A 15483-nucleotide genomic window follows, 5' to 3' on the forward strand; every position below is an offset into this window, starting at 1 on the left:
CATAATTTCATAATTGTAATAATAGTTTTTGCATTTTTGACAGATACTTGGTACTGGTACTTGGCACTGTATTTCTTATAGCTGAGTTTTAAAAATTTTTTTTTTTTTTACATTTGTTCCTTTAACTTTTTGTATTGGCTTAATCCCTATGGCACACAGGGCTGACTGCTAAATCTTAACATCAACCAGAAACTTGTGCATGCATTCAAGATGGAGAACAAGGAGATATGGCAATTATCTGGAAATGCCAATAGAAATGTAGGCAGCTTTTAACAGGTCAGCTGTAATTCTGTGAGATTCTATCAATTTCTATATTTGTAGTCTATAAATTCTATATATCTCACAGACTTGCTGTTGTGCTCCTTGCTGTGTTCCTGCAATGGGAAACAGCTGCAAGAACCCAGGAGAACCCACTGGCTGTTTTGGCTGTACATGTTTTTGTGTCACTGCAACAAAAGAAGTGGTCAAACTGCCCCCTCAAATTCTTGTGAAGAAACAACATATAGTGATTATTTACTTGAATTGGTAATTTTAGAGTCTACACAGAATGCAATTTGGCACAAAAATTGAGCCACATCTCATGAAATGGCCACTATATTGTATTTCAATGCTATGGCCATACTAAGATTTATGTAAATTGTAAATTGCTATTGTCTTGTACTCTTTAAAAGAATGAGGCTCATGATGGGTAAATTAAGCTGGCAAGTGTGCAGAAAACAATGTCAGTGGATTTGGAAAAGGTCAGCATTTCTGGGCTTCAAAGTTGGGGTTCCGCTGGGCTTGGCAAGTTTTGCCTCTGTTGTCCCTGGTCTCTATACTGAGTTAATGTGTTCTGCTGCAGATACAAATTTCAAAGAGACTTGAAGAAGTGGATGCATGGAAAAGCTAATATCAGCTTGCTGATATTTGCCATTATTTTTAAACTGGGAGAGAGGATGGAAACATTTTCAGGGTCTGATTCCATCAGTGCTACAACACACGAGGAAAGAAAAATGTCTACTTACCAGATTAATTTCTGGTTAGCCATTCTGCCCTACAGGTTTAGCATCATTCCTGTTTTAATACCTAGCAATTGTGTAGTCACCCAAATAAACCCAATGCACTTAATGAATTTTAATGCCCTAACCTCTCATACCACTGTGTGCAAGTGAAAGGAAGCTTCCCCATGGATTACTGCATTTATGTTTGACTGTTTCAGGCAATACAAACTAACATTTCATACTATTCTGATCTTTTAGCTTTAAGATCTATACTTGAAATATTTATTTCTGCCAAGAGGGCCTTAAAAGATGCATCCAAAGCAAAATATATTCTCTGCCTTACCACGCCACACTTCAGCGAAACACCCCTGACCAAGCTTCTGTTCCAGAAATAATGAATCACGTGCAACTTCCCATGCATCTTTAGCCAATCCAACAGTTTGTGGGGTATTATTCGTAGCAATCACAGTTAAGTTAAAACACAAACCATCAGCTTTCTCTATAGGAGAGGAAATTAATAAAAAAAACACACTTATAATCCAAAATTATGCATGCATTGAGAAAGATGGAAGGTGAGGGTCTCTCAGTGCTGCATTAAAGTTCATTTGCAAACACTGTTTTTTGGATTCTTTTGTTAGCTTGCAGAAAAAGGCTTCTTGGTATAGCCAAGAGATTACTGTGTGAGCCTTGATTTATTATTAAGACAGTGGTAATTTGTCAAAATCAAGACCTTCCAAGGAAACATGGATTTTCAGTTTTCTTTTGCCATCAATTATAGTGAAAGTTGAAGATTAAAGAATTTCAAAGTCAAAGACATGATTCCAAAGACATTTTTCTAAACAGTTTGAGCTTTACTAATTTTTTTTTCTTGTGGATCACAACATCCTACATTTTCACCTTCCATCTTGTAATCCCCACACAAAGAGCTATTTTAGAGTAATTATTTTGCTCCATACCCATCCATACTTCCCCAAACTGCCCATTTCCCAGTCTCTTGATCAACTGTAGGGATTCTCGTGGAATTTCCCAGACATCTTTGGTTTTGACAGACAGATCAGTAAGCCTTGGCATTCCTTTATGACAGGGGACTACTAAGCGGCAGCAAAGACCTGCAGCTCTCTCTGATGGAGCCAGAAGTGAAGCCAACAGCAAAGGAGAGGAAAGAAAAAAAAGTGTGACATGAAACAAATACAGTAAGCATAAAAACAATGCTACTCACAACAGCTGTTAGTTGCATACCACAAAGCATCCTGGAAGATTAGGAACTGAACATTGAAACATATTCATTTGAGACAGAACAGGAAATATTTTAGTCTCTGCACGGCCTGAAATGGAAGGTGACCACCATTGGTTTCTCTTGCAGACTCAGGATTTCCCTCCTCCCACAATGCTTCTTTAGGATAACCTCTTGAGTTATTGAGTTTACTGTGGTGCAATATAGCTTTGTAAAAATAATCTGTCAATTACAATCTGATCTGTTTCTGTACTGGGTAAAAGAAACACGGAGAAGATTAATTACTTATTTTTCTGAAAAATCACAGCCATGAAAATTTGGTGGACTTTTTGTAGCCTGGGAAAAGGCATTTTCTATACCCTGCTCTGTAAAAAGGTGTCTTTGTAGGTGTCATGCAAGTCTGACATTCTTTCTAGAGCTAACCTTCATTAGCATATGCAGCCAGTCCTACATTGAGGCAGGTTCATGATGTTATCTCTTGCAAAGCTTCACAAAGACTGAACTGTGACAAAAGTCACACAAGATATTTTGGCAAGAGTAAAAACAGTGATATATACATATGATATACACACATATTGGTGAGGAGTGTACCATGCTGCACAAAGCAGACTACAATATAAAGCCTGCACAGACTTGCATCTTAAAGCAGGTGCAGCAGAGCAGAACAAGGTGGGGAAGTGCAATTGCACTTCAGACTCAAACATAATCTGTATTCTTCTGTGCAGAAATTCTATCTGTGCACGTGACCAGGTTGTTTCAGCATCATAAGGTGGGCAAGCACTGAAGCTCCTTGCAACACCAAGCTCCACCTCATCAGCACACCTGTGCAGAATTCAGAGTGCAGAGCCCTTGTGGTTTGAGTCAGCTGGGGCTGGGATGGAACAAGGGCTCCTGTGTTCACCTGGGTCCTGGGAACCTCTGGAGTGCTGTACCACGCCTACAGAGCTACCCTGCCTGGATCCTACTGATTATGCCTCCATGTTGCACAAAAATAAATGTCTGTTTCCAGATCTATTTGTTTCTGCATCTGTGCATGGAAAATATGCCACCCAAATAAGCTGACCACAGGAAACTAAAATTTGACATATATCAACTGGTACAGTGAGGTTGTAAATTATCTTCTTTATATGTGAGGTTTTTATACCTCATTCAGCTTGAAGTAGAGTCACCAGAAACAACTAGAAATCCTCCCTGGCAGCATACACCCATCAGGAATTGGGTGGAGAAGACAGCCAGATGTCTAGTATGAATAGCATAAGAATACAGCAGACAGAATACAAAGAATACAGAAAAAATGCCCGACAGAGAAGTTGATTTCCCAAGTAAAAATTATGAAAAGTTTTTGAGCAGCAAGAATTTGGGATAATCTGTTAATAATATTATGAAAAGCTAAAGTAAAGGGAAAAAAAAACCCCAAAGAGCAAATAATTCAAAATATAAATTTCTGCTTAAAAAATGACCATGCTGAGAAGCATGGTGATCTTCTGTGTAAGAACTAGTGTGTCCTATGCAAAGGTTTGGGGAACTTTGAAGTTGCATTTGTTGTACACCAATTGCCAGTGATGACCAGATGTACTTTTGGGTGGAATACTGCATGCCACACTTTATTCACAGGAATAATTTAAAAATAAGTTTGGTGGGTGGACACAAATAGTGTGCATAAAGAAACATGCATATTGCCTTATTTATTTAACATAATTTAATTGTTAATGATTTGCACATAGAACAAAAATCCAGTGGGAAAATACATGTAATGTATCTAATATATGCAAACCTTTTGGCCATTGTCTTAGGTGACTGAATTCCACAGTGCAATTCCTATTTGCTTTATTAACAATAGTGTGCTGCAAAATGGCACATATTAGCATTCACTTATTCACAGGGAATTCAAGCTTGGAGATGTGCTAGTCAAATTTGGCAATTCTGCTTGCTTAGAAGAGGGAGAGCTGGCAAAACCTTTAGCACAGTAAAGTGTTAGGTTTTAAAAGCTGTGCTGCTGTATCCTGTGAATGGCAGTCAAAGACATTTGTAACTCTAATGGGAAAAGGATAACAGGAGATGCATTACAACAAGCAAGAGTCATAGATCAAATGACTCTTTAGGGCATCTTACACATACATCAGCTCAGTAGCAAACACTTTTGTTTTAAAATACTTCAGAGTGCCATATATTATCTGAAAAATTACCTGAGTAATGCTGAACCAGCTGCTGAAGAGTTTCAAATTGTGCCCGAGTTGTGATATAATATCCACCATTGTCAAGTTTACGAATCTTATAATGTTTGACATGATCTCCTTTCATATCATCCCAGTCTCGAATAGACAGGGAATAGGCACCTGTTCCAAGCAAAGGAGAAATAAAAGATTGTAATAAGCTTTTAATCACAAAGATTTCTGCTTCCTAGTCAGTTGTTACAAAGTGAAAGAGAAATTGCTTCCAAAAGGTCTGCTGTATCCTGAAAAAGAACAAATTAATCTAACACAATGAGATAAGTGTCAGAGAAATCCTGGGATGTTCACACCATGTCCCTTTCACAATGTTCTAGAAAGATACTGGGACTTCTGTGTAATTGAAAATTCACATTTTAACATTTACTGCTCTGGGCTGTTAAATTGACTTTTCCTATTCTAAGTGTCAGGTTGCACTGCAAATACTATAGTTTATGTAAATGCCAGTGGGTGGAAAATACCAAGATTTTCACAGGAAGCTCTGGAGATAATGACTTTATATAAGGGTAGTGTTGTTACCTGGATGGATCACAAACTTCTTTATAAACAACCAAATAAGCACACTTTGTACACCACAGTTTTGGAAGGCAGCACTACGCCAGGACTGAGCACCAGTAGATCTGCAAGAACTTTGTGTTTAACTTCCCAAATCCATGTGGGGCTTTAGAGCTTACTAGTGGGATTCAGATGCCCTAGCCCAGGGATTAAGCACCATGTGAGATGCCTCAGGACATGCTGCTTGGCAGTTTTCCCACAGGCTGTTCCATTTTTCCAGCCATGTGGAAGCCCTGCAGGCATCTGAAGTGGGTCTGGATGCTCAGGTGAAGGAAGCTCAGTGGATGGGCTGGGTTTAGCTCTAGGTGCAGTGGTGGCAGTCTGCAGGTGGGCTGGGGGCTCGATGCCCACACAGAAGGCTCTGGTGCTATGGGGGCAGCTGAACCCCAGCCCAGTTTGCAGGAGTGCTCTGCTCTGTGGTGTAATGCCAGCGTGGGCACTCTGTGCCTGCAGTCACGGCTGGCTGAGCAGAGCCTTAGCTTCTGCTGGCTGCAGAAACAGCTCACCCACCTGCCTGGGGACCTGCATGTTCAGGTGTCTTACTCTGGGGACAGTCCTGTTTTACATCCAGTGACATGCTGGATAGTGTTCTCTACAGTGGTTCTCCACAGTGTCAAAAGCAAAGCCACTTTTTTTACAGCATAACACAGCATCTGAACAAAAACACGGCCCATTTCAAAGGCAGCAAAGAAAACAAGTCCTCACTCATGACTCAAACAAATGTGTTTACTCAAGGGAATTTAGGCACTAAAAGGAGAAGAGGAAACCGTCAGCTGCAGAGAGCTCAGGAAGGTCCTTCTGGAGCCCCTGCTGCTTTCACTGGTAACCATGTCAGCTAAGGGCAGAGAAGGAAAACCACCAGCAAACAGTGTTGTATGACATGAAAGGGGGTCCCAGGGTAAGATGCCTTCCTTGGATGTATCCTCAGCAAGAAGCCTCCACATTAGCCAGCAACAGGTTGCACTGGTGGGTGGCTCATCCCTGAGGGAGGTGCAGTGAGCAAAATGTCTCCACCCTGACTCCAAGGACTTCTCAAATTCCCTGTTGTTTGTCCCCTATATGGGAGGAAAAGGGCCAGCACTTAAACAGATGATTCTGGTTTATTTGAATGGGAGGCACCCTTAAAGGAGTGTCAGGGGTTGTTTTATGTCTCTTTTTTTTCCTTTATAAAACTAAAATAATTTTACTTTCATGTATTTATTTTGGTGGGGTTGGAGCTAGATGATCTTTAATGTCCTTTCCAACTCCAGTCTTGCTGTGATTCTATGATTTCTAAGTGCAGAAAAATACTGTTTGTTCAGGAGAGTTTTCTGAAGGGGTTCTCCCCCTGAATCAGTAAATTTCTCTCAACTAGGAGTTCAAAGCTTTTTGGTGATTTTCAAGCACATCTTGTGCATGCTTTGTACCACCACTCTGGGCTGTACAATGTCAGCCCCCTTTCAGAATTTTCCAGGCACTCTTCTCCACCTCCCATGTTTGAGTTTTGATCCACTGGCAGCAGCTGTATTTTCTTTAGTCACGCTCCCTGCGTATCTGGTCACTACTTTAGATTCTTTAGGAAAATATAAACAATCTGTGGCTCCAGGTCTGCAATCAGAGCTGTGTGGGTGGCCCTCTGTGGACCCCCACTGACCTCAGATCAGTCGGGGCTGGAGCTTTACTTCAAACCTGGACATAAACAAGAACCAAGATGTATTTCACTATTCATTTATTTAGGCTGTTGGATATCTATACTATTCACTATTATCTGATGATAAATTTAAGTACAAGAGATGTCAATAATAAAAATTTGGGATAGAAAAACGACATTACAATATATCATACTAATGATTTTTTAAAAAAAAGCCAAACAACTAAAACCAGACAGTCTTGAAAGGTGGAGATTGAAACCAGGTGAATGATTATACAGACAAAAGCTGATGAAGTACCTGGGTAGTCAGGCTTGAAAAAATGAAAAGCCAGCTCCATATGATTTATTTTGAAAGTAAGAAGAGAAGGCAACCATGATCAAGGGAGGTTAAATTAATACTGAAATCATCCCTGATGATACTCCTAACGTGATCCTGATTAATTTTATTATTGTTATTATTTAAAGCAGAAGGGACAATTCTAGGTCATAAAACAAATCCTGCCTTAAGCCTATGGTGACTAGCTGGGGTAGGGCATTTTGAGAAGTCTTATGGTAGAACACACCATTTGAGCCCACCCAACTGATTTTTTTCTCTGTCTTGAGCAACAAGCTCTCTGTTTTCTTCTAACAACATACTCAAACACCACAAGGATGTGAAGGGAAATAGGCATTTTTTACAAATAAATATGTATGTTTGTTTTTTTCCTATACCTTTGATGCAAACTCTGCTTGAAGATGTAGAGAGCCTTAAGTTTCAATGCAGAGAAATTAAACTTGCTGCTCTAAGTCCACTTAAGTGATGGATTACTGCATCTTCCCAATGCTTTTATGTCTCACAAGAAATTAGAAAAACCCCTGACTTAGCTAAGAAAACAGCACTGCAAAACATATCCCCTATCACTGTATAAAAACTGGGGAAACCAGACTAAACTGATAATGTGGTTTAGAGAAACAATGTTGTGTTTATTTTTAGGATCCATGGCTGCATATATGAGTGAGTTTTTAAACTTGGCACAGAGTGGGATGAAGTCCTGCTCCTCACACACATCAGAGCAACTGTTGGTGAAAAAAAACAGGTGGAGGCTATTTGCAGAAAAAGAGCAAGTTAGAGCCTGTCTTGCTCCTGGTGAAAGTGCCTCACAGCAATGGGAAGCATGGTGAAGCTGTGGGGTGAAAAGAAATTGTCTGCCTGGAAAAACAGTAAGTCTATTCAGATTTTGCACCAAAAACAGTCTTCAGAATTATAGGCAGCAAAGGAAGAATGCAGTGACTGCAGGAGGGAATGATGCAAAACTTACAATTTTGGATGATTGAAAGCAGCATCTGAAGATAGATCAGGGAGAGAAGAGTGCAAGTACTGCTTCTCTTCTTTAAACTCTTTCACTAGCCATGACATCTTGCATGCTAAGCCTAGCTGGTAGTGTGCTCTGATCAAAGCACTGACAAGTTGGTGCTTTAATTATGTGAACCATCATTAGACTACAGAACTTGTATGGAATTAATGCTAGTGACTTATGCCTCCCACAGCTTTTGTTTTGGGCTGCTGGTTAATTGAGAAATGGCCAGGTTTGTTTTTACTTAGTTTTAGGTTTTCTGCTCAATAGTTGTATGAATTAGAAAGATCTTTTCATACATGTGAAGCTTTTGAAGAAGATGTTGACAGGTCTTGTGAGCAAAATGTAAAAGCAAAAATAGCACCCGCCAAGAAAACTGGAACTCCTCCAATATTTTTAGAGGGAAGGAGGGGAATACACCCTTCCACTTGACTTCAACAGAATGGATACAGTTGAATACTTTATGAATATATTAATTAGAAGTATATTCAAGCCTTTTCCCTGTTAATATGTGAACTTAAAACTGCTGCACAATTTTTTTTCTCCTTTTTTTTGTTCCCCCCCAAGGATCCAGCATTTCAAAGGATCACACCATGTGGCTTGCACTGCAGATACCATGGGTTGAACATGAGCTGTACTTTGGTTGTTCTCCACTTTGAACACTCACCCTAAAACCTAGGATATCCAGACATCCAACTCCCTAACACAAATACATGCAAAATGATACTTATCTCTACCTTCATAGCAGTGAAAAGAGCATTTCACAGACTCAGCACAATTTTCATTCATGGTCAGATACCTCTGCCCAGCCTACCTTTGGTAGTTTCGCTCTCCCGGATCAAGAAGGTACCTCTGGGGTTTCCAAACGACAGCAGCTGCCTCTCGGCATCCTTTCGGCCAAGCTTGCCAAAGTACCACCTTAGGGAAATACCAGAAGATTGTAAGACAAATGCTACCTAGCATTTCCAAGTAGTGTCACAAAGCCCAGACATGGGGAAACTGTGGTTACCCAGATACAGCTGACCATTGTTGTCACCCCATGTCTCTTTTATCTTTGTGCTAGAAAGCCAACGTGACAAACTGTGTATTAGTGCTCCCCATGTAGGGCAGTAGCTCTTTGCATTAAGCCCATAATCAGCAGCTGCTGAGAATGCTTGGTGTCCTCTGACAAAAGCCAGACTTGGGCAAACAGAGACCAAGATGTGCTGGGTGAGGGCATACACAAGGAAAAGGGCAGAAAACTGTCACTGCCAAAGAGCAGTATTTGTACAGATGTTGCTATAAATATTTGACATACATAGTGATTTAATAGTACTCAATATTTTTGTTGCAGCACAGCTATTAAATCTAAGTAGAAGGACAAGATTCAACCACTTTACTTGTGGTTCTATAAGAAGCTTTCAGAGTTACAGCCTCTTTTGCTTCCTGCAGCAACGTTTTTGTGTTGTTTCACAATCAGCCAAGGACAACCTAAAGTGCAGGCTCCAGTAGTACCTGCTCAGCTCTGTAAGCTTCCCCACTATACCTTTTATATTGAAAATAGTGTGAATACACACATCACTCCTTTTCTTTGCATAGAAAAGAAATCCTCATTAGGCAGCCTTGTGAATGCATTGTGGACATCCTACCTGTCCTAGCATTTGTGTCTGTTGGTACAACATGCCCTCTTTAATGGACAGTTTGCACACTAATTGACTCAAAATATTTTTACAAGTTTGTTCAGGAAGAGCAAGGACACCTTTTGGTTTAAGCTTGAAATTAGCTGACAATTGAAAAAAGGAAGCAGACCTGTGTTCCTTTAGATTTTCCTCCTTTGTTTTGACATTGAAAAAGCACTGAGCTCGTGCTTCTTTTGTTACTAATTACCTAATTATTTATCAGTGCAGTTAAGAACTGAAATAAATATAATGTAAGTCATTTGAAAAATCGCTGCAATCAATCAAACCCAGCTCCTCACACCGCCTTCTAATACAGCACTAATGGGTCTTCAGAACAGAAAAAGAAAACATACTCCTCTGCTTGGATGGAATCGACTGGAGCCACATAATTACTGGGAATGTAACCAGTTTCTCCTGTAGTCAAGGAACGGGCCTCCCACCAGTCTCCTTCCCTGTTGGAAACAGAGGTGAGGAGGAGAAGTGAGAGCAAGACACAGCTGCAAAGACAATGATTTGACTCTGTTAACAGCACCCAAAACTGCGCGGCCGTAAGAAACCACAGCAACTCATCTCCTTGTCACTGGCATGCTTCCCAGAGAGCTGTTTGCACCTAAACCCAAATAACACACCTATTTCTTTGCATCTAGAATTATTGCAGCAGTGATTAGTACTGCAGCCTTTCAGATGCAGTGTAACAGCCTGAAGAGGCAGAAGAGCCCGGTGTAATTTGGTTTGGCAAGGGCTGAATTCTACTAGAATATTGAAAACTGTGTCCACAGCAATTATTCTAATACAGACCCTTGAAACAGCTTATAGGAAACTTGCCAAAATGAATGCTGTATTCTGGTTTTGGCTGGGATAGAGTTAATCTTCCTCAAAGTAGCTGGTGTGGGACTGTGTTTTGGATTTGTGCTGGAAACAGTGTTGATAAGGCAGGGATGTTTTCATTACTGCTGAGCAGCATTCCCACAGTGTCAGGGCCTTTCCAGCCTCACAGCCCAGCAGAGAGGGGGTGGGGGTGTGCAGGGAGGGGACACAGCCGGGAGAGCTGACTCCAGCTGACCACAGGGGGATTCCACAACATATGGCATCATGCTCTGCATGTAAAGCTGGGAGGAAGAAGGAAAACAGAGACTGCTTGAAGTGATGGCACTTGCCTTCCCAAGTCATGGCTAGGCATGATGGATGCCTGCTTGCCTGGGGATGGCTGAACACCTGCCTGCCTGTGGGAAGGTGTGAATTAATTCCTTGTTTTGCTTGGCTTCTGGCATGGCTTTTGCTTTACCTATTAAACTGCCTTTATCTCAACCCATGAGTTTTCTCTCTTCTACCATTCTGATTCCCTGGTCCCACCACTGGAGAAGTGAATGAGTGGCTGTGTGGGGCTGAGTTGTTCTCTGAGGTTAAACCACAATGTCACATGCATTACTAGTTTTAAATTTCTATGAGCATAATTAATGTGAAACCCAAAGATATCAAAAAGCCATCTATCAACATGGCATTTTAGACAACCCTTAAGGATCACACTTCATTGTCTAGATTCCCTCTGCTGGCCACCTGGAGGAGGTAGCACAGGACTAGGCTGCATTTTCAAATACTGATGAAAAGCTACAACATTTAAATGTGAAAAGGTTCATGCAGGACCATCTTAAGGCAGCACTCGGTAGGCTGAGCATGAATTTTTGCCTTACACTGGTGCACACAGTGGGACGTGGTAATGCATTTCAGATAATGCACATTGCTGCAGGATGTGCAGCTTTAAGAAGTTTATTTCTCAGCTTTTTGCAGGATGCAATGATTTGGGATTTAGCAATTTCTATTTCATTCTCAGGACCAGATTCACCAGGGTTTAACTCCTACCACTACTAATAAGCATTCTCTTTTCTATTTCTGGACTTCTTACAAACTCTTTCTTGGTTCCCTTCTCTGTAAACCAGAGACTTGGTCACTAAATAAAACCCTTTTATCAAATGTGACTGGAGAATTCAGCCTCTTCTGGAAGAAAACAGTTACAGAAAACACACTATCTAAGCTAATACTGGAAGGAAAGGTTGTGTCAAGGTGAATTCTTTAAATTTTCAACTTCCCTTTATTTAACAGTTTAAAGGAGCACGGACTCTATGGAAAACAACTAGAAAACAGCTGTGATTAGTCAAAAAGAAGATGCTTCCAATTTTACAGTTCAAGAAACATGAAGAGCAAATAGCTTTGCAGAGGCTGGCAGTTGACGCTATTTTAATACACCCTGTGTGCATTGGTATGTCAGGCAAATGGCCCTTTTGTTTGTGTCTCTAGTATTGCCAGTGAAGTGCTAACCCTTCCCCCATATGCTGCTGTAGAATATTTCTGAGGCATTATGCCACACTGAGCTTGATAAATTGTCTCATTCCATCCCTTCTCCTCACAGTGCAGAGAGTCCACTAGATGGAGGCATTTTGTCGTATCTAGGGAGGAAAAAAGCAGTCCTGAACATGATCACAACATCAGGAACAACCCCCTCTGCTTTGACAGAGAAGCTCAAATCTCTCAAAGCACTGCCAGAAAGAAGGAGGAATGCAGGCTTTTTTCACAGCTCTTAATTTTAGACCTGCAGCTAGGTAGGAGGCAGCTAGTCAATGGGCCAGACAGGGTGTGGTGCTGGGAATGCTGGGGATGGCCCAGTGCTTTGAAGCCCCAAACTCAGACTCAGCTCTGAACCACTCTGCAGGTACCTCTTTCACCCAGACTGCCTTTAGTAAAATTTCTGGGCTTAAATCCCAGGGATACCCCCTGTATGTCATTTCAGGTGTTGCACTGTTTACTCCAAAGCACAAATCAAATTTCATTTGTCGAGAGCTAAAGCAAAACCCAGATCCAAACCCCTCCAAAAACTCCAGACAAACTACATTTTTGCATACATATGCTTTCTATTTGCAAACAGCATTGGCAGCTGATTAAAAAATGGGCTTATTTCATATAATTCCTGATGTAAGTGAAGAGAGGAAGCATTTTTACAAAAAAGCAGCTTTCTGGAGATTCTCAGTCTGGCTATCACTACTCCAGAGGTGTGGTTAGGGCCATGTTTATAAGCAAATAAACCTAACTACGATGGGAACTGAGCTTCTATAATCCTACAGGAAAATCAATGAATGCTTGGTGTTTTTTCCTTTCTTAGAAACTCTTCTTCCAGGCAGTAATTACCTGCATCAAAATGCATGTACTGCAGCCACTGATGTGAAGGGGAATCTCTCTGTCTCACCAGCTCCAAGGATGATTGTTCCTTAAGTGCTGGTGAGCACTGCCAGATTTCACCAACTGGCACGTACAAGGTATTTATAATGTGTGGAACTTCTTGTTTGAAGTTATGGCACACTTTGTGCGAGGTTAGGAAAGCAGAAGGCAATGTGAACAAAAATGGATCATAGGTTTAAAAAGGGCTCTTTTCCAACTGCTAATTTAGAAGCAGAAAGGTTTTAAACTGCTGCTCCCTCTACAACTTGTAACTGAAGTTTCTGTGCTTTCATCTACATCAAGGCTCTTTAGCTTCATGAAATATTCCACAGAATTACCTGATTTTTTTTTTTAACTTCAATGCACATTGAGCCAATTCCAGCCCTGCAGTTGCTATATTAAAATTATCAGGGGTTGCACCAGGGGTGAATTTGCCTCATTGTCACATATTATAAGAGAAAAAGAGAAGACCAATATTACAAAGCCTTTAGAAAGTGACATACTTGGTTGTTAACCCATTTTTACCTCTACATGATATCAGCAGTGAACATAACACAGAGCCTGCCACTTTATTCCCTTAGCCAAGAATTACAAGATGTTCAGATATAGGTCAGTAGCACAGTGAGTTTTAGAAGATATTTTTAAATCGCTAAGGGATTTTTTTTCTACGGGCAGTTGATAAAATTAATTTAAAGTTGATGATTTCCAGGATGGAAATGTGGTTTTCATGTCAGATGCAATAGAACTTAGGAAGTTCTGATTGCATCATCTACCTTTAAAAGGACAAAAATGCTTTTAAACTTGGAATGTGAGTCTGGATAATGACCCTTTTGTGAATCAGCTTTTAGCTCATTTCTGTGTAGGGATACTTGCAGCAGATTGGAAAAAGTGTTAGTGCATGCCTTGCAAAACCTCTGTAGCTACTGATACAGTACAGAGCTGGTAGTCTCAGTTCTGAATGTGGGGTTACTGTAAAGTGTAAGCAGTAAATCACACAATCTAACACTTTTAAAAGTAAAGCTGCCTGTGGTTGAAGTTTTTTTCCCCAACAATACACCACCTTGCAAAAGCACATTAAATGCAAGGATTAGTAAGCATAGAGTAAATCCCCTCCATACTTGAATAACCAACATCAGCTTTTACTAATAACATAAGCAAACATTATTGTAAACATTTTAAGTTTGAAACTATTAAAAAGTCGATTCCCAAGCCTAAAACTTACGAGCTGTTAAGTATCTGGAATTTTTCTCCTTTGTGAAAACTCAAGTCATCTTCCGTCCTTGCTTCATAGTCATAAAGCGCCACAAAAAGAGTTACACCTAAAGAAAAAGACAGGTGGGTTGTACTCCATCACAAAACACAGGACAGGAACCTCAAGAGTTGATGTGGCAAAGCCACAGGTAAGCTACTCCAGTTGCTTACTCCAGGAGCAAACCAAACGGAGCCCTCCAGCCTTTTGAAAGATTCTCATCTCTCTGGTCTTGTGCAGCCAGTGGGCACTTCACCTCCTTCACTCTGTACAGTCACAGGATCCCAAGCAGGCAAAGGGGGTTGAAAAGACAGTTTAGCCATAGCTATGCCAAGTTTAACTACTTGAGGTGGCTTAGCCCACACTTTACATTTCCTAGTAGAGGGATGAGGCAGTTAGCCAAATTTGGCATGTACACATAATTTCTCAGCCCCATGTGAACCTGCATATTAGCAAAGGTAGAGACCCACATCCACACTACTTCAATTCTTCACACTATTTCATGAAATAACTCTTCCTAAAAGCAACCTGCTGAGACAGTCAGGCCTCTGCTGTAGAGGCAGGATTGACACTAGCAGCACTAAAATAAGACTTTCAAGCTCACCCGTTCCTCCTCTTGTGCGCAGCGTCCCTGTATGAGAGGAGGAGTTGACTCCACCAAACACGGTCAGTCCTTGGCCTCCTGTGGCATGGAAGTTGTTGTAGTTTGGGATTGAAGTCACACCAAAGCTGGGGTAGTGCTGAGGAGTGGGGTCTGTCCCATAGCGGTAGCCTGAGCTTTGAGTTAAACTGCCATCCCTCTCGTCAGTCAGTTTTGTTGCTTCTTTGTCCTTACATTGCACACAGCCCATTATCTAAAATCCTAGGAGAGGAAGGAAAGGATAGGTGCTCATTTGTTGATGCTCACCAGATCTCCTCCAAATGCACATGATGAGGCTCAAATTAAGTTCAATTCTCAAAAGTTAAGTACTTTGAAAAAAAACCTGCAGTGGTTTGAATATAAACAGCAACATGTTGATAAAAAGCTCACACAAAATCTTCCCTGAGGCCTGGGAAAGGGGGTCCTGCCTGCTCTTAGGGTACTGGCAAATCTTTGTCCAGCCCTGACAGGCAATATTTGCACAGAGGGACAAAGAGGATGAAACCCATCTTGCTCACCCTTTGCCAGGAGGATGCAACGGGCAGGCGAAGGACTCAGCCAAAAACGTGCAGCTGGAGGTGTTCAAAAGTGCCCTCAGAACAACAGAATGAGGCAGTTTGTGGTTCTTGTTTGACTTTGCCAACTACACAGAAATGGACTTCACCTAAAGACAATAAAACCCTTCTTCCATTGCTGGAGCTCTGCATGGCAGGCAGAAAAGCACCCACAGTGAGCCAAGAATTATTACAGCAGGAAAGTAGGAGG

General features: G+C 41.1%; 1 protein-coding gene across 2 annotated transcripts in view; it reads right to left on the reverse strand.

Moving 5' to 3' along the window:
- The window catches only part of FYN (FYN proto-oncogene, Src family tyrosine kinase), a 136505-nt gene that overhangs the window by 25239 nt on the left and 95783 nt on the right, over positions 1–15483 (reverse strand). Inside the window, exons 4-9 of one of the 2 annotated variants that reach the window (XM_056488087.1) lie at positions 14683–14940; positions 14052–14148; positions 9973–10071; positions 8776–8879; positions 4401–4550; positions 1937–2101 (exon numbers count right to left, since the gene is read on the reverse strand). In XM_056488087.1, coding sequence (XP_056344062.1) covers positions 1937–2101; positions 4401–4550; positions 8776–8879; positions 9973–10071; positions 14052–14148; positions 14683–14929 — 862 coding nt within the window. In that variant the 5' untranslated portion in view covers positions 14930–14940. Of the gene's footprint in view, positions 1–1323; positions 1480–1936; positions 2102–4400; positions 4551–8775; positions 8880–9972; positions 10072–14051; positions 14149–14682; positions 14941–15483 lie in introns of both variants that reach the window. The other variant, XM_056488088.1, reaches the window with a different exon arrangement.

Source organism: Oenanthe melanoleuca, chromosome 3, assembly GCF_029582105.1.
Source record: "Oenanthe melanoleuca isolate GR-GAL-2019-014 chromosome 3, OMel1.0, whole genome shotgun sequence".
In the NCBI taxonomy this organism is placed as follows: Eukaryota; Metazoa; Chordata; class Aves; order Passeriformes; family Muscicapidae; genus Oenanthe; species Oenanthe melanoleuca.